The sequence below is a fragment of the Pecten maximus genome, chromosome 11 (assembly GCF_902652985.1).
Source record: "Pecten maximus chromosome 11, xPecMax1.1, whole genome shotgun sequence".
NCBI classification, from domain to species: Eukaryota; Metazoa; Mollusca; class Bivalvia; order Pectinida; family Pectinidae; genus Pecten; species Pecten maximus.
In genome coordinates this window covers 9,356,630-9,377,084 of record NC_047025.1, presented here as the reverse complement: position 1 = coordinate 9,377,084, position 20,455 = coordinate 9,356,630, and the positions used below count along the sequence as shown (strand labels likewise).

The window sequence follows — 20,455 nt, the reverse complement described above, 5'->3', positions numbered from 1 at the left end:
AAAAAATGTTTTGAAAACAATGTCAAAAGCTGTGAAAGTTGGTCACATAAATATATCTTATAATGTCTACATGGTTTGGGTAAATCAAAACTGAGGCTGAAAAGGCAAAGACGTGGCTATCCATTTTAATCGACCAGTTTTATCGTTGCGTTTGCTACACCACGTTTAGCATGATTGACAAGGCGACGAAGACTTTCTCATGTGGTCAGTTAGAGTTCCTCCGTGGCATCGATCCTTAAAAAACAAAACAAAAAAATTCAAGATTAATGTTAGATATTGCCAATAAAATATCAAAGTCGGAATCACAATTTACATATTTACTTGAATCATGGGTGCTCGTTTCTATTAATATTTTTGTAATTGTGTTTGATCTATTTCAAGTTGATGTTTTAGCTGCCTTTCAGTATCTACATTTTTTTGTTCATATCATCACTGTTGAGTCATTGAAGGACAAACATCTGAATTGTGCAATCTTATTTAAATGCTGTTTAATATCGTGTGTGCCTTTTGTACAATCCTACAATGTATACCATAGCCCGAAGTTGGTTCCGAGTTCCGAGTTCCGTTTAAGAAAAACTGAAATACTATGTATTAGCTTTATTAGTTTTGGTCCCAGTTCCGAGTTCCGTTTAAGAAAAACTGAAATACTATGTATTAGCTTTATTGGTTTTGGTCCCAGTTCCGAGTTCCGTTTAAGAGAAACGGAACTCGGAACAAACGGAACTAGGAACGAGTTCCGAGTTCCCTTTAAGAAAAACGGAGCTGCAATGTATTAGCTTTACGAGTTTTGGTCCCAGTTCTGACTTCCCTTGAAGAAAAACAGTTCCCAGTTCCGTTTAAGAGAATATTCTATGTACTTTATCTAAATATGAGACCCGAATCTGAAGAAGAAAAACTACATGTGTCAAATGGATGCAAAGTCATTTATGAGTCACGTATGAATTTTACGGGACTGGGTCCTAGTTTTCAGTTCCGGTGAAGAAAATCAAAACTAGTAAACGGAACTCGGAACCAGAGTTCCGTTCCAGTTCCGAGTGCCGTTTAACCAGTTCCGAGTTCCATTTAAGAAAACGGAACAACTATGTATAAGCTATATGTAAAACCAATTAAGCTAATACATAATATTTCAGTTTTTCTTAAACGGAACTCGGAACTCCGTTTATCTTAAACGGAACTCGGAACTGGTCCCTAGTTCCGTTTTACTTACACGGAACTCGGAACTAACTTCAGGCTCCCGATATGGGACTACTATATCTGCTTTATAAAGTTGGTATCTGGAACATACTTAGTGGCCTTTCCTTTAATGAGTTTCCCGGCATACTCAAGAAGAAATTAGTAAACAATCTGAGGACGAATACTCCTTTACCTGAGACAAGCGTATCAAATTTGAATATTATACTATCATGATACTTATTTAAATGAAAAACAATACTTATTTTGCATGGTATATGAAAATTCAAACAGCTTTTTGCATTTCCAGAACACCATCATTTGTTTGGTGATATATGTGATTCAACATCAAATTGGAAAAAAAAGAAACTAGTTCATAAATAGTACTGTCAAAGAAAATTTTGAAGGGTTTTTTATTTTATTTTTAAGGATAAAGGTTTTTGCATTATCCTCTGGTTTATAACGCTTTCTCCGTCTTGGTGTGATATCCACCTTTCAGGTGTAAAATTTGACAAATATAATATATCTCAGTACTTTCCAATTAATAGACCACCGACATCACTTTTTTCATTATATTCTACAAATGCTTAAAAACTTAACGAATGTATTTTCGTTGTAATAATTTAATATAGTATTTCCAAATTACATGAAATCGCCATAAAAACATTATATTAATCTGAATAAGATAAACTTGTGTTTATTGACATATCAAACATTGCTAAATCCTTAAATATAGTCACGCTAAATATTTTTATAGCATTATTGCATTACATTTGTATATTATGTGGAATTTGTTACTTGTTTTAAATACACAAACATGTTTAGAATTGCGACGTATGTTCTGTATCCTCCGATAATCTCATTAAATACAATGCGCGGCATGTTTTGTTTCATTGTTAGAGAGTAATAATCAAAAATCTAATATGTATTGCTAAGTCAAACATCTTTATATTGAACTATATATGCTAAAAAAAGGTTGACAATGACGTACATCACTAGTAGTAAGTATATGTATGAAAAACTACAATATATTTCCCATTTTTTCCTGTTAGATTTCCAAACAAACATGTGTCCAGCCAGAACATAATCATTTGACAAACAACAAAATGGTCGAAATTCATCAAAAATATAAAATTTACAATGCTTCCGCATATAGTTATATAATGCCAATGTTATAAAACAATCAAACAGAATATCATGTTTCAGCTGATAAACTTTTATGTACATCATTTACCACAAAATATTCCGTAAATGCTCTTTTTTTTCTTAGCCATATTAAATCCCGTTAGATTTAGACCCTGTTTATAATATGGGTATGCATATATTCTACTTTAGTAATTACATATAAACTTATATTGACACCCTCCATATTCAGTTTTATATATTATATATACAGATATACAACAAAGTAATATACAAAACATTTATCTTGTATCATCATTAAGAAAGTAATAATAGAATAACATCAACTCACCAATGTCCAGGTGTAGTATCGGCAACTAAACTAGGTTTACTGGTGCCTTGGTTTTCTTGACATTTTTGCGGGAAAACTACGGGGTGCTCAGTAGGATAGAATAGTGTTTTTTATATAGATTTACTAATGCAATCACGTTATATACCCCATTGGTGCCTCTCATAGACAGTAAGAAACTGACCCGCGCTAGCCACTGCAGCAGGATCAGCTGCAGGTGACCCATATAGATAACGTAATTCGCTAGGTGTGTATGTGAGGTGACTTCACACAGTCTACTCAACATATTTTTCCAGCCCTATACACACGGTGTGTATCAGGGTGGTTCACAACGCTGTTATACAGTTTTCCCTTAAATATATTAAGTAGGGTTATAGTAGGCCACTAGATGTGTGTACACTGTGGACACCAAATTATGGTGTCCACAATGTAAAATGTGTCCACAACGTTGGTCTATACACCGCTTATGTGTCCACAACTCCGTAATTCTGAGAGCACACACACACACACACACACACACACACACACCGTACACTGTATTTACTTTTTCTATTTTACAAAAATTGCCAAACGGATTGAAGCGACCGAGGGACCGTATTGTGGGAGGAAACCGGAGAACCAAGAGAAAACCACATTCGGATCATCCTCGGGTTGGCTGTATTTTGAAGAAAAAACAACAAGGAGTTCCGGATCGAGAAAACCTAAGTGGTCGGACAGGCGACCTCCATACATTTACACATTCGATCGGGCTGTCTAAACCTGGTCGCTTAGAGTTTGCTGCCTCTATGCCACCCGACCACCCAAACAATAATGTAATTGTGTCAATATTAGCAGACGGTATAGATATAAATTATAATTGGACTATTAAATAATAATGACCTACTTCATGATGCTTCCTTTGAATTTATTGTAGCTTGCCATAGTAATCACGCCACCCCAAACTGGACCTAGCGAGTAAAATACCTGCAGCGCAGCCTCTAGCCAAATCTGCGAACACAAGAAGGAAATCTTGATAGACAATTATACATTACAAACACACAATGTTAGTGTACATGTAAAATTATTGATAATGTAAAGGATCGTAGAAATAGAGGATATCTAACAGTGTCTTCAGTAATACCAAATATATTTCACGAGTGGGGCTAATATTTTGATATTTTTCACGAGTGCGTAGCACGAGTGAAAAATATCAAAATATTAGCCACACTCTGTTTATTACATTTTTTATCAATGAAAACCCTACCCCGTATGCTAACTAGGACTACAGCGATAATTTGTAAACAAAAAAAGTAGTTTCCCCTGTCCAGGTGCTGACACATATGTCGGGCTTTCTGATTGGTCAATGATTTTGGTATTTTCTAATCATTGATTTGATTGGTCAAATCAGCAAAAGTGATATTTTTCACTAGTGAAAAATATGATATTTGTCACTAGTGAAAAATATCACTTTTATAGAATGAATAATTTTTGATATTTCACTGGTAAAAATGTAATAAATGGTGAGATCTTCACGAAAAACTAATCTGTACTGAATTAAGAGATTTATCTTACCAATGAAGACAGTTAACGGACTAATAAGGTTTAAACTCAAATAATGAAACAGTGTCGGTACAATTACATTTATTCACAACAGGTATTTCTTAACTAGGTTACACATAATTATTACGAGGTACATCAGAACGAGATATGCAAAACTTGCTTTGTATTATCAAAGTGACCTTGATCTTTGATCTTTCCTTAAAATCGCTTTCATTCCGATAGAATGAATACATGGCTTAAGTATACACTAAAAACACTAAGTGTGGTCCATTGAAGAACCAGTCATTATTTTACTTAAATCCGGACAAACTTCTTTATGCGGATTGGCTGTGTATTTTAAGTGTTTTCTTAATTGTTTGCTGGTATGACGATGTAGTAGTTACAAGATACAATAATAATATATTCTGGGGAGTGACATTCAATGCTTTACGAGAACAAACTACAAAGACATAAGCTAACCTGGTAAGTCATTAGTTTGGAGAAATCTGGTTTCAGATACATGATGACGCCATCCAGCGATCCTTCCAAACACAAGCTCCTGATTAAGATGACAATCAGCATGACGAATGGTCCAAGCGCTGTGACGTAAACAACCTATATTGGAAGACGTAATTAGCATGTGAGCCAGTAAATAAGCCCGTGTTCATTTTTTTTTTTGCATGAGTTACGAATGAAATAAATCATTGAGCCTTTAATCAGTTGCACCAATTAGAAATCTATTGTTAATCATAATATTGGCAATGACGTAACTTCATCAATATAAAAATAACGCAGCAAACTGGCTACATCCGTATGGGTTTGTCCTCAACAGTTTGAACTGAACCTCCATATTACCTTGCCAACGGATTTCACCCCTTTGATTATACAAAGGAAGATGGATGCGTAAGAGAAGAATAAAGCAATTATTAGATTCCACTGTGGGGTGCCCCAGTCTTCTATACCAGGCGAGGCGTTCAGTATCTTGTATCTGTATATAACGAAACCATTGGCAAGATTGGATATTGGTGGCAGTATTAGTAAACAACAAAATACACTAAAAAATAATTAATTTGTTAATTAGATTGGCCAAACTGTGACCTGTAAACGTACTAATTTTAGCGCGCCAAAGTCATTTTCTGTATAATCAGTATATAAAAATAGCTATTAGCCCAATCATAATTCAACGTAATGCTTCTATCACGAAAAACTCTAAAATAATATTACCGCTAAAACACAAACATTACAGTTTATATTTTTTGCATATCTTAATACAAATTATACAGCAGTATCTTCCTTCACTAGTAATGATAAGGGCCTGAAGTGTTAAAATCTAGGAGACGACGGCGAAAGTTCCCAACGACAATAAATAACATTGACCTAAACATATACTAAGTTGAAGTTGAAAACGCCCCCATTTCAATAAATTTAATTATTTGAATAGAAATTGGATTCCAAAATAACGTCAAACGTGTATTTTCCGAGTATTACCACTGTTCACATCAATTATAACGTAGTATGTAGGCTACTTCTGTGTAATGCCCTAGGGCGACTTTAAATATATTACTACGGAGTCTATTTCCATTAAAATATAAGCGTTCGCCCCACTGAGAAAGGTTATATATTATTTCAGCAAGCGAGCCGACACATTCCAAAATCATCAGAATGATTTATTGATACTCTTTACTTGCCATTCGTCGAGCATTGAAATGAATCTAAAAGGAAATATAATTTCCTGGGTTAAGTATAATAAACCATGAGATATCTCGTGTTAATGTGTCAGATTGACGATATTTCACAGAAACAGCGCTGTGAAATGTCCTTAACGTATGATTAATCTTAATATGTTTGGACTGTATTCAAGTCATCGAGTCCGATCTAAAATGTTCATAAGACGATTTACAGTCAGCCATCCTACTAGAATATCAAATATTAAGTACACATATAAGTTCAGTATTTGTGATCACGTGTGGTCGACAGAAGGATATTTTTTATTGTTTAATCATGTCTAATTTTGTAAAAAGTTCGGGAATAAGAAGTTAAACGCAAAGACATTGACTACATCCATATTGTTACAACGTTTTTAACGTTGGCCTTAAACATGTACATGTAAGTAACGTGACATACACAGTATACCCAAACAAAATTACCTCATAACCAAAATGATAGCATCGATTGTTTACGAGTAACTCCTAAGTTTCCGACCTCGGAATCATCAACAATGACATTTTACCTTCCATCAAGCAACCTATGCTATCCTAATATTATTATAACATTGAGCATTAATAATAAATTATGTACGGTGACGAATGATGAAATTTGTTAAACACATTTCTACAAAAATAATTACTGAAAATGTCAAAGGCCATTTGAAAAAAAAACTAAACAAAAAAACTATGGAAAGCCGTATGGGACCCCCGACTCCGTCCAAGTATTTTAAAAACGAAAAACAAAAACAATAATAACATTGACCCAAAATGCTCTAGAGCTTTTGAAGGTGATACATTTCTCGTTGGTCGTTATTAAATGTACAAATTGAGTTGAACTTTCCCCCAAGTCGCATGATTATATAAGAGATTTATTTCAATTTAACTATAAGATATCTAATCTGTAATGGAATAACAACGTGTGGGACGATTTAATTGTCTACATACCGCCAAAATTCGGTGGCTGCTGTTGGATAGAATCCTTCAGACATATTTAATGTCTGTGAAGATTCGTTCAAACCGGAGTTGTTCGTTCCTTCAGGACCTCCAGCCCTTAAAACGACACACTGATCGGTGTTCCATATGTTGTCACATGTTGACCAGGGCTGTGTCGGAAAGAATGAGTAGCCCAGGTATAAAAGTATCCAGGCCACCACCGGACCGTAATACCATGCACCCAGCATGCCCAGCACGGCCACGGAATATCCGATACCTTCAATAGTGTTAAAACGTTAATGGCGTAAAGACTTCAAAGTAATTGAAAAGATATATGGCGTTTCTGCTGCTGAATAATTGAGTTAGAAACAAAGTCATCTTTGATCGATGAGTTTTAGTCTGTCTCTCCAGTTCACCAATTCGTTTTAGTGCAAAGCAGATTCGTAGTTCATCTTACCCTCAAATAATGGACAGAGCGACCATGCAAGCATGGCACTACGTCCGGAAAACTGCCCCAGAGCCAACTCCAAAAAGTAGAGAGGTACCCCGCATAGAAGTGTGAAGGAAAAGAACGGGATCAGAAATGCACCTACAATGACAAATTAAGTATCTGACGCAAGTCTCATCAAAAATATTTTTGTAAATGTAATCTTAGTTTGTTTACAACAATTAAGAAATTATCTATATCAACTTATACCAAAGTATATTAAACACTCTTTACGGCCTAGATAGAAGGGTGGTTTTTTTTGGAAGAAAACTGAAATACACTGAAAAAAAAACCTCGGGAAATCAAACTCCTTTCGCCAGTATGACAAGTATGTGTAAAAAAAAATCTGGCACACCTTAAATAACCTTTACTGTTTATAAGACAAAATAAACCAAACTAAAACAAAAGCATGTGTTTTTGATAATTTCCCCAACCATTTTCCAATTAAGACGTGAAATATGATCAAGCATAATATTTCCGCAGTACTCTTGATCATTATTGCATCATTATTCGCAAACATTATGTTTTCACGTTATGAATCAAGAGCAAAAAAAAGACATTAAAACCAGCAAAACATTTCTCATATTGCTTAGAATATGCTAATAGAAAATTGCACAATAATTTAGGAAATTAGCATAGCAAGCACCAAATTATTTATCCTTACCTCCGCCATTTTTCATACAAAGATATGGAAAACGCCAAATACTTCCTAGTCCAATGGTGAAGCCGATCAAACCCAACAGGTACTCAAACCTATTGGACCAAACGTCCCGTTCAGGCTGTGGTTTCTTAGGTTTATTCTTTATCAGGTCAACTTGCACTTCGTCTAGTTCCATGTCGACTGGCTTTAAAAAAAATATCGTTATCATTCCAAAATAACAAGGTCTAATTCAAAATTGAAAAAAGTAAATGCAATAATATCTTTTTTACCTTTTATAGATTGTCGGGAAACAAACAACCACAAAATTTCTCTTGACACATTCAGACAAAACTTTGTAAAATCCAGCCAAACCCATTTAAATGCTGGATGGGGCCGCGGTGGCCGAGTGGTTAAGGTGTACCGACACTTTAACACTATCCCTCCACCACTGGGTTGCGAGTTCGAAACCTACGTGGGGCAGTTGCCAGGTACTGACCGTAGGCCGGTGGTTTTTATCCGGGTACTCCGGCTTTCCTCCACCTCCAAAACCTGGCACGTCCTTAAATGACCCTGGCTGTTAATAGGACGTTAAACAAAATCAAACCAATTTAAATGCTGGATGAGAGCATTGTATTGTAATACAATTTTCCCGTCGTCCTAGCTCATATCCAGCCATACAAAGCAAGTTATTTGATTATTTAACACTTCCAGAATGAGACTTTATACGAGGATACACACAATTCGTGTTTAGATCATTAAGGAGAAACAGCCTTTTTTTCTCTTTCAAATACTTGAACATTTTTTCGCAGACCTAATAAACATCCTTCTGACCCAAATTATTTTTTAAGATTTGTCAGAAATCCATTAGGATAATTGTGTGTAAAATTTCCCCACTTGGGTTTGTAAGTTTTGCCATTGCATGAAAATTGAAAAGAACTAATTAAGTTTTTTTTATGAATCCTTTATTAGAATTTGGTAAGGAGATCGAATGTTTATTTAACTGTGACATTGATCACAATTTTACTAATCTTTCATAGTCTTAGTGTCCTTCTACTGCATCCGTAAATGTTTAAAGTTTAACCAACTTTTGTCAAAACTGTATCCCAAGAATTGTACACTTATCCACACCCCATTAGATATTTATATCAGTAAGAACATCATGACTCTATGTTTTACCTTCTATCTAGACATCTCTCAATTCATTTTGAAAGGTGCATATGACATTTGTTCAATCCTTTGATATTGCTGGTAGGTTTGTTCTCCTATCTGCCACTTTTTTTGGAGATCAAAAGAATTATATAAACAGTTGAAAACAACGGAACGCCAATTATAGTCTGTTCTGGGAATGTGCATATGTACAGGTAGATATTTACCTGTATTATCACATTATAAAGTCATACTTCATGTACTATATAGATCCCAATATATCCGTTAATTATATTAAAGGCAGCTGTCGATGTTTCGGTATTGTGTATATCTTTTATTTTATTTATTTATTTATTTATTTATTTATTTTTTATTTCTATTTATTTATTTTTGTAATAATGATATTTTCCAGATTCAACTAACCAAGTTCAATTTCAGAGCATAATACAAAAATTCTGAAGCATATGGCAATTATTTATTTTATTATTGTACGTGATATGTGCCTGAAGTGAAAATACTAAAGTAAAAAGCATACTTAGAATATTTAGCACTTGACATTGGCTGATTAAAAATTAAATGAAACACAATTATCTAATAATAATTAGCAGTTAATAGTAATTGTTTACATGTATACAAGGTATACTTGGCATATACACTTAACACTGGACAATGGGTGATAGATCATTCATGATATTTTAACTAGTAATACTTGGCACTGGACGATAGGTGGTTAATTAATAAAAACAAACCAACATGCATACACAACTAATAAGATAGCCGTAGTTATTTTGTCCTGGGGTCCTGTATGTATCCATTGTAGGCGATGTTCTTGTACCGAAGAAGTTTCATCCTAATCTGCATTTGCCTTGTTATAAGGTTGACAGGGAATAGCGATAGACAGCCATCCTGATGCATGTATACTAACAAATCAGACAGCTTAAATACTGATCTCAATAGTTTAATCCAACAATAATATTTATCAAATGTAATGACGAAGTATGATATTAATGAAAACCTAGATGTTCTTTAAGTGGGTGATCAATCGCTTAAACACTAAGGAAAATGAAGAAATAATCATTTTTGTGCAGAATTTCATTTGTAGCAGTAAAAGACTTTTAATTATGTCAATATTTGATTAGTTTTCAAACACCACTGAGGTTACATACAATTTTCCAGAATTGAAAGTATGAAATATGTAATCAACTGAAGTATTTTTTGTTGAGAAGATAATTTGTCCATTTCATTATTGTGTGTAATAAATGTCTATTATTTAACGCCGTAATCGTATTTTAGGAATGGAATTAGTATAAGCTTAGCTTGTTTTCCAATCCTGTATGTATATATGATTCGTAATCAGTTAAGTTAGTTAGTATCAAGAAAAATATCAGCGATATTTAACCATGTTGATCAGGGCTATCAGATAGTAGTAAATGGCCTGATGTGATTTTGATTCTCATTTTTAATCATTTCAAACAGTGAATATCTGTAGTATATTAACGTCGTTGTACTATAGCTGTCTTATACAAATCTAGTTGATGAAAATGGTATATGGTATGTAAAAATTGATTGAATAGTAATGAAATGAGGTGAATTCAAAGTTTGTGTAAAATAGAGGTGAAAAACATGTAATGTCGGAGAATACAGGTAAAATCCAGGTAATGTCGGAGAATACAGGTAAAATCCAGGTAAGGTATATATGAAGCAGACTCTAATGAATGTCATAACATGCCTGTCCCCATGATATCTTTAAAAAGTGGGAGAAAGGAGAACACACCTACGGGTAGTAGACCCTGCTAATAGATTTTTATCATTTATTGATTATGGCTTTTGCCTCCTCATCCAGATTATGGCATTTCCTTTGATCTATTTCGAGTTGTTTTCGATCCCCACCTTTTATCAACTCTTTAAGCCATTAACATCACTGACGAGACCTAGAAGGACGACACTTTGGTTTGGTTTGGTTTACTTTGTTTTACGTCCTATTAACAGCTAAGGTCATTTAAGGACGGCCTCCCGTGCGGGCCAGGGCCAGGGCCAGGGGCGACACAGCTGTATGATGTCCCTAGCATCACTTACGAGACCTAGAAGGACGACACAGCTGTACGATGTCCCTAACATCACTGACGAGACCTAGAAGGACGACACAGCTGTACGATGTCCCTAACATCACTGACGAGTCCTAGAAGGACGACACAGCTGTACGATGTCCCTAACATCACTGACGAGTCCTAGAAGGACGACACAGCTACATTAAGTCTCTAACATCACTGACGAGACCTAGAAGGACGACACAGCTGTACGATGTCCCTAACATCACTGACGAGACCTAGAAGGACGACACAGCTGTATGATGTCCCTAACATCACTAACGAGTCCTAGAAGGACGACACAGCTGTATGATGTCCCTAACATCACTTACGAGACCTAGAAGGACGACACAGCTGTACGATGTCCCTAACATCACTGACGAGACCTTGAAGGACGACACAGCTGTATGATGCAGTCTTATTAATCTTGGCTCTTGGCTTGTATCTTACTCTCGCTTTGTTTTGAAAGGTGCCAATATTCTGTGTACCTTTTGTAGAATCTACAAGTGAAGAGCAATAACTCTTCCAACAATTACTGATAATAATGGTCAAACAGAAATGTGTCACTTACTAGGCTTACTATCACGTTTAATAAAAAAAAAAATAAAAAAAATCACCCAAATAGAACTGATACTAGTAAAAATAATGTAAATCACTGATATTTCGCGTTGGATTTGTTTTTGCGTTTATACGCGAGGAGAGTCAATCGCGAATTTCAGTCCCTCGCGATATTTTCATACAAAAAAAAAACAAAAAAAAAAAAAAAAAAAACTCCGTCGTTATCATTTAAGGACGTGCCTGGTTTTGGAGGTGGATTAAAGCCAGAGTACCCGGAGAAAAACTACCGACCTATAAACAGTACCAGGCAACTGCCCCACGTAGGTTTCGAGCTCGCGAAGCAGATGTGGAGGGCTGGTGATAAAGTGTCGGGACACCTTTACCACTAGGCCACCGCGACCCTTTCCTCATTATACATTTAAATTCAGACATCTAACAATTTATTTCTTTTAAGCAATATCACACAAAAGGGCATCATTCATATATGCACAGCTATGCGTCAGATGACGAAGATCGAGGACGTGTGACACAATAAATAGAGTTGACAAGGTACCAGACTGATAAAAATAACATAGTTTTTAACAGGCAAAATATTTATTTTCTTAATTTACATGTACATAATAAGCAGTAAGATTTCACAGCTGGGATGTAATTAGCGTATTATTTAATCATGTTAGGAGGCGTAATGTTTTAAAACACTGCACAAACAAGTCTGGTCTATTGAAAGCTTCTCGTCGTCTTGACATTGTGAATATAGATGGTGAGTTTTAATTTTTTGTCTGTTAGTAGCCTGGAAAACACCTCACCTCATTCTCCACGCATAAAAGCAAGAAGAGCGTTCACATTGATTGAGTTTAGGTTAAGGACATTCAGGTAGATACAACAACAACATGTACCACATAACGGAATCAAATTTTTTGTCAGACTATGCCATGGCTTTCTGGTAATAAGAGATTTATTAGACCCGAGCGACGAGAAATTATTCATGCAATAACAGACATAATGACGCGTTAAGGAGATAGAGTATGGGAGAGGCAAAAAAAAATTCCCACTTCATTTTCAGTTAAATTTTTAAGATGTTGCAAAGTTATACGATATGAAATATTTTCTATTCCTGAGGAATTATCTTTTACACATGCTTTTCCATTGTGAGAGGTAAGAATTAAGCAGTTATTCCACATGTCTCTAATGAACAAAATCTGTTAATGATATAGGAGTCTCTTCTAACTCATCACTCGCGAAAAAAATATTTTTGGATCAGCATTCGCAAAATGATGCATTCGCCAATATTTCCGAAGCGGTTAGTTCGTGAAATAAAGAATTCGTGAAATCTAGGTGATTTCAAGGAGATAAATGTCCCTCCGATAATGAGTTTGAAATCTAATCACGTGCGAATAAGATATATCATTATGATTCCGTGTATAACAACATTCACTCATTTCCAAAATAAAGCAAAAATAAAACATATGTATTGAATATGCTTGGGGTTTACATGTATTCTTTGTTATGCAAATCAGCTTACCATATCAGAAATAATAAAGTACTTTTCATACAATAATAAGGTATAATTTTGACCACAGAAGGACTGTACATACCTCCTATCGGGCCTTCTCCCTCTCCACAACTACAATCGCCTCATGTATATATGTTCTGCTTGACTGAACATATCTTGTCCTTGCTAGCCACCTACATAGATGTGCTAGATATGGAGAAGAATTTCTCTCTAATGTATGGTCGTTTTCTATTTCTGATACGAATTTGAATAAGGTTTTAATTTCACAGTTTACACAAAATGTTATCACTTGTGGTTGTGAAGATTCTAATGAAACGCTTTTATGGATCTTTCTCGAAGTCCGCCTTGATAGCAGGAAAATTAGAATATAATTGTATGGAATACACTCACAAAATGTTATATTGTCTTCCTAAAACCCCACTGCTTCTGATGAATATTTGTCTATTTTTTCATAAAAGTAGTACCTAGTGCGTGGAAGTAAAAAAGTAGATAATATCAAATTCACTGAACCGATGCGCTAGCGCCCCATTAAGAATATATTCTAAGAGGAATTGCTCCATAAAAGCATGGTTAACATAAAAGCGAAATCCAATCCCTATATTTACACTTACGGATGTTGTTTCTATGTCTTTGTGATTACAATATTTTTTCTTTGTAAATAAAAAAAAATCATAAAAGTCGGACACAGTGGGAGGAGTCAATTATTAGAACAGCCAATGGTGACGCTTCACAACAAATTGAGACTTTTTTTTTACGCGGTAAAAAATAGTTCTTTTTTTTATTATGATATTAACATAAATAACAAAAAACATTTTGATAGATTATCATATTTAATATTGTCAAACATGTTATTTTTATACATTTAACAATGGTAAACAAAGCGTGTTGTTTTATTTTAAGAAACATTTCATCACGCGTTCATCGAGAGTAACAGAAAACAGACCGCGACCGAAGCACTCGCTACTCGCTCAGCCGCTGACACGTGTGATCATTGAGGAGTTTACAGTTTTCCGAAGTTAAATGTGCACCCGTGGAATACGCTGTTTGTCATCAACCCAGAGTTTAAACAGCTGGAAGTGTTAGATATGTATGTTTGACTCTGTGATGCCGTTGTTAGGCCAACATCCATAGACTCCCGAAAGGAACGACATGTTTTGACGGTTGATCGCACACAGTTACAGGAGGCCAAAGGGCCGGCGGCTCGGAACGACAGCTATCTACTCGTGGACCACTGGTACAGGCAACCGGTGATAAAGTTAAGTTTTCAAATTAAAAAATAACCCTTTGTAACTTAAATTGTAAATGTAAACAAAGCCATGTGCTTGGCGAAAGTAGTTCCCGTACCCTGTCATATTTTCATACGCAAGTTCAAAGGTCAATGTTTCCATGCAAGAATGGTAAACAAATCGGTCTGGTTATAGTGACAAAACTTTGCAAGTGTAAATATATGTTTATGGAACTTATTCATTATAAATCATGGTACATTTAGCGGGGGACTATGTTTTGTTCAGTGTGTCCGCCAATCTAACTTGGATGAAGCTATCCGTTTGCTTTTGGGCAAAGACCATACCAATATCACTCAGTTATACTCTACGAAGCGAAGCCCTCCTTTCTGTACTGCCTATGCTCGACATTTGTTATTGACTGCACTTAATACTCCGTCTGCGAGTTGCTTATTTGAGAAAATGTTTATTTTTTTTTTTAGTATTTACATGCAACATAGTGGTACCATACCATCAGTGTTTTACAGGCAGATCGTTCCATATGCGTATCATTCTAACTATTTTTTGAGAGTTATATTTTTTCTTTTGGTGTGTGCCTTTTTGCGACGTTTATTAGCCTTAACGATTCTTATTGTCGACTGGTGGTGAAAATATGCAATGATCGAAAACTAATTTTATCCGCTAATATTGGCTGTAATGACATTTGTATGGGTTGATGAGCCATTGAAAATGTTTTTTTTCCACATACATGTATATGTATTAATTATTTATCATTTCATTCTCATACTCTCACTGCGTCCGACAAACTAGACCATCATGCCCCCAATATCATAAACCATAGAAGAAGAAGCACAGGCCAATTCCGATGTTAAAACCTTGATTCATACTAAAAATCGATTTTACGCGAGCAGAATATGAACAAACTATAGATTTGCATGTAGACAAATAAAAAAAGGAGAATAAGACCAGGTATTCCGGAAGAGTAAGCGTTTTCCCGCTTCATCGATGACATCCACCATACAAATCTAGGTCAAATCTGAAGCAACGTATTGCCCCGCATTATAGTAATGTGAAGAACCTTGTTTAAAAATAGGATGGTTTCTACTTAAAATTTAATCTGCTTTAAATAATAAAATCTAGACTGTCAGTCGCGTCATATATTTAAACAAGTAGGTATTTTTTGTAAAACTTTAAACTAAGACCCAGACGTTTCTTGGTCGCTGATCACGCTACCGTGTTGTTTAGTTTGGTTAAGAAAATAATTAATAAATTGGAAAATATTGTATTTATGGCCATTTGGTAAACAAACCAGTACAGTCTAGCTAGTCTGTGTATACGTAAACATTCTTTTGGTATACGAATATCTCCGCTTATAACGATAAAAAGTGACAGTACCTATAATTTAAGAAACCCACTCAGGTACTAAGCAATAAAACACGTCAGTATTTACTCCCCTGTAAAGTCAGGCCATGCCACGAATTGGTCAAAATATACGGGACGTCCTGACCGACACGTTTCCAGTAAATCATATTGGAAAAGCGAGTTCTCAGTTCCAGTAAATCATATTGAAAAAGCTATTTCTCAGTTTTGTTGTCCGAGGTAGGCGTTCGGAAGGTATAAAAAGGACAAGTAGAGAGTGCAGGCTTTAGATAGAAGCTGCCATTCTACTTGTGCTTTTTTTCTTATAGGTAAGACCTTTTATTTTGTAAGGTACATTCACATTTTATTGTTTAAATGAACTTTTTGTATGGTGAAGGATCAATATTACTGATGTAGATGAATGTATGAACAAATAGTAGCTTTCTGTTATTCAAAAGTTAACGTAATTATTCAAATTATAATGAGTGATTTAGAATTCTGTATACAAACATGTTAATCCTTTTAACGATAAACGAAATTTACAAATGTCCATTATTATCTTTTATTATCGAAGATTATGTTTCTTGTGAAATACATATTGTGAACAATATAACATGTATTGATTTGAACTTAATAAATGAGATAGAAGCTGCTATTCTACTTGTGCCTTTTACTTATAGCACTTACGGGAAACCAGAATATTAGTGGACCTCCCTGTCACAAACCAAATCAGTGCACCCTACTACTATCAGGGCATCCTAATAATTAACTGTGGATTACCTGTTATGTAGTCACCTACCGTGTCCATGTGTGACAATTTAAAGTAATACTTATCTGTTTATTACCTGTTATGTAGTCACACTACCGTATCCAGGTGTGACAATTTAAAGGTATGCTTAACTGTGGATTACTTGCTCATTAAATGGTGATTTCTTGCGACAAATAGTGAAATGGTTTTAAGAGATAGTGATACAAGGGCATATAACGTAAAAGGAATGAATATATTTATACGATTGTCGACTGACGTTTGCAAATAAAGCTACATGAAAGAGGTATTAAGTCACGTGGGTACGAATAACAAGTCTGTACTACTTATAAGCGTTAACACGTATACTTGAAGGACCTGCCGAATTGATATGTTATCGTTTTGCACAGATTTATGTATTTAAAAACACGGTTGTGGGCTTTATGATTTTCGTAACGAAAGGAATGTATTAGTTTTATAATAAACAGTTGAACCTCGTTTTCTCGAAGTTAATGGGTCGTAAAAAATCGATTTATCCCGAGTATTCGAGAAAACCAATTATCTTTTATTTAGACATTTTTATGTCAGAACTGAGTTTTTACTCTGTGTTAAGCAGAATCTTAGCGTTATAAGAGTTCAAGATAATGAAGACAATACTTTTAAAAAATGTAACGCCAAATAACATTTTATATTTACTATAACGGTTGGTTGCATACATTCACATCAATGTAATAAAACTATAAGAGAGTGAGTCAGTGATCCTTTCTTTCATAGACGCCGTCCTAGAATAACCTTGCTGTGCCAATCTGGCGTAAAACAATTCACACCAAATCAAACTGCATTGCTCTAATTGTTTAAATAGACTTGGAACGACATCCAACCAAACCCTCACAAGCCTCCTGTGTGTTTAAAAACAATTAAGAATCATCCCCATCAGCTTCAGATCCAGTCTTGTCTCCACGGGAGTAAAATTTTCGGCATATAATCCCAATTCTTCTTCCATCTTTTTCGAATCTATAATGACTTTCAGTGATTCTTTGACATTACAGACCATGTTATAAAAAGTGATAGACACGCGTGCAATGGCACTACCATTTCGTGATTTAGGTGTCTTTCTAGTGGTAATGTTGTTAAGGACGACCAGATACGATATTTATATACTAGAATAGCATACCGACAATGGCAAGTACAGTCTACAGTCACTCTGGTGAGGTACGTAAATACGTCCGTAATCAAGCTTAACCAGGCGTGGACTACGCCGATTGTAGATACGCACGGCCGAACATCACCTTCGGGACGAGCGGATATAAACATCTCGCTTAGAGAAGTCGTCTCATATACATTCACAACAGTTTTATCACAGGATAATGTTCAGTATGGTGCCGATATTTGTAGTTACCAATGACGCGGTCCATGAAACAGTTTATGCAATCATCTCGACATCGAGTGACATACGACAAAGGAGCTAATATGACATTAATAGGGGCTTTCCTTCGTTTGAATAAAGTTCAGGTCGTCAACATTGAACTTGATGGGAAATGTGTATTTTTTCCAAGTAGTAAAAGTTATAATCTTTGCATTAATACACCAGTTTTACTCTCAAGATGGACCAAAGTTCTTCAAGTATTAAGTCCTGAAAATTCCTAATTCGACCCGAAGTATCGCTAATTACCGCAAAGACATACGGTATTTGTATAGGATACGCCCTTTCCCTGCACATTTTGGCGTTAATTTCATTTCACGTAGGCACAAACACTGATATAACATCGTTCGGATAAATATTTCACCAAATAGAAATTGTGTATATTTCTGATGTCCCAAAAAGGAATGGCCCTTTAGCGATGACTATAACGATAATCACATTAATATAGAACAGCATATGGAATCTTGATCTAAATAAAGATCAATATAATTCAAGTATAGATGCTCATTCTCATGTAACATAGTGAGAATGAGCATCTAGATTTTAATTATATTGAATAAAGATTGATTATATGCCCATTTGGAATATCCATGAGACAAATACTATAAACGTGGACATTAAGGCGAGGAGGCAATTTACGCTAATTACGCGGAGTCCTTTTGATCGCGAAAATTCCCCCCACGCATATTATTTTGATATCAATTTACGTAATATCTAACTAGAAACGAAGGTGGTTGATCGCGAAAATTACCCCAACCGAAAATTACCACGTTTACAGTATCGATTTAATTGTTATCAAAGAATTAAAATTTGCTAACAATTGTTAAATCAATTCACGAGAAAACAATCAGCTTCTATTTGAAATGTAGCTGAAAACGACTACTATCACGAACATGGACACCATGTTAAATTACTTTTTTGAATTCACTTTCTATTAAGAGATTTATACGGAAATGAAGCATCAATAACCATTTGCTGTTTGTACATGTAACACGGGTAATGTAACCAAGCACATCTGATATGCACACCGCCTACAGTACATAACTTCAACTTCCATTATGATTAAAAATCGTTTCGCCTCGTGAAAGGTCATGGTCATTTTGGGATGGGGTCACCTTGTAGTAGCTGTTTCCTTCCTCACTGAAAAACATACGAGAGATCCGTCGCATGTCATCCAGAGCAATTAAGGTCAAATGGATAAGTCTTATTATTGAATAAACAATATTTAACAAAAAAAGTGGAATGTCATACGATGCCGGAATGGTTGATACATTCATTCGTGTCTTTCTGTACATAATTCATCATTATAGATAGCCATACCGTCTTGTCGTTCGGTGATCGTATACTTGTTCAATTCATGTATCAATATACTGTTGTCTATCATCTGGCGTTTACATTGTTGAGAATTACGAGACATGTTCTGAGTTGAAAACTTAGATATGTTTTTCCCTAATAATAGTCGGATTACAAATGCAACTATTTCTACCACTCGGAACACCTCGGCCGATTCTCTACGGTCATCTAGAGAATCGGCCGAGGTGTTCCGAGTGTATTTCTACGGGATACCATGGGTTGTGACTTGTGTCCCTTTAGCTGTGAATCACGTGATTTTAGTCTCACAGAGACAGGAAACTGTTTCCGGCATGGAGAATCACCCTGTGTCACGCTCACGCGAGATCTTATCCGGTTACACGAACGAAATCATTACAACTACGACCGCGAAATGTTTGAAAACTCGTGAATCTACCTGTTTTTGCACGTTTAACCAGTTCCAACTAAGTGTAGATATATATGTTCGCTACCCAGGATAGGGTTGTGTTATGTGATTGAAAATATCCCCGAACCGGCACATTACCCACTAATACTTGAGGCGTCAGCATGTTAATACATAGTTGAATTTAAAAATGCTACATATCCGGTAAAGAGTAATTACGAATAAGAATAGGCTTTAGGATATGTTTGTGTGTTTTCCAAAAATTCCTTTCGCTATTACATCTCCCTCGAAATGTCTTTGTTTAACTTTGTATCTTTGCATATAATATAATGAGTAAGTAATTTCATCCGAAAAAATTCTATCGTGCTCCGTCTAAACATGTATTTTAGCGATAATGAAAGGACACTTAATATTTCTTTGCTTTTCTCATTTGTTGGTGTTGCCATGAATACCATGTTATGCATTTAAACGACGAGCGTGTACCAGAACGCTGTTGGCGGTGTAGCAATGTAATTAACACTAGACAATGTCAATACCTCAGCGTATCTGCATCATTGGCATACAGTAAAGGACAGCAACTCAAGACAAGCAACAAACGTTTTAAAGTACAGCCATCCATTCCCAGTCGGAAGGATCGTAGAGAGGCAGTTGTCCTCTCTCGGCTCCGTACCGGGCACACATATCCTAATCATTTTTTCCTTTTAATATAAACTTTATTTTATTCATTCAATTCATACATATACAATACACAATCATACAATC

General features: G+C 35.3%; 1 protein-coding gene and 1 long non-coding RNA gene across 2 annotated transcripts in view; both read right to left on the bottom strand.

Moving 5' to 3' along the window:
* Positions 1 to 20,455, bottom strand: part of LOC117337724 (sodium- and chloride-dependent betaine transporter-like) — a 50,440-nt gene that overhangs the window by 18,879 nt on the left and 11,106 nt on the right. The window contains exons 2-7 of the mRNA XM_033898822.1: positions 7,950 to 8,130; positions 7,256 to 7,387; positions 6,811 to 7,075; positions 5,015 to 5,147; positions 4,640 to 4,774; positions 3,525 to 3,628 (exon numbers count right to left, since the gene is read on the bottom strand). Coding sequence (XP_033754713.1) covers positions 3,525 to 3,628; positions 4,640 to 4,774; positions 5,015 to 5,147; positions 6,811 to 7,075; positions 7,256 to 7,387; positions 7,950 to 8,121 — 941 coding nt within the window. The 5' untranslated portion in view covers positions 8,122 to 8,130. The remainder of the gene's footprint in view (positions 1 to 3,524; positions 3,629 to 4,639; positions 4,775 to 5,014; positions 5,148 to 6,810; positions 7,076 to 7,255; positions 7,388 to 7,949; positions 8,131 to 20,455) is intronic.
* On the bottom strand, positions 110 to 3,145 carry LOC117337725. Its single transcript, XR_004534901.1, has 2 exons — positions 2,645 to 3,145; positions 110 to 234 (listed from the first exon to the last, which is right to left on the bottom strand). It is a non-coding gene; the product is annotated as an uncharacterized LOC117337725 (long non-coding RNA).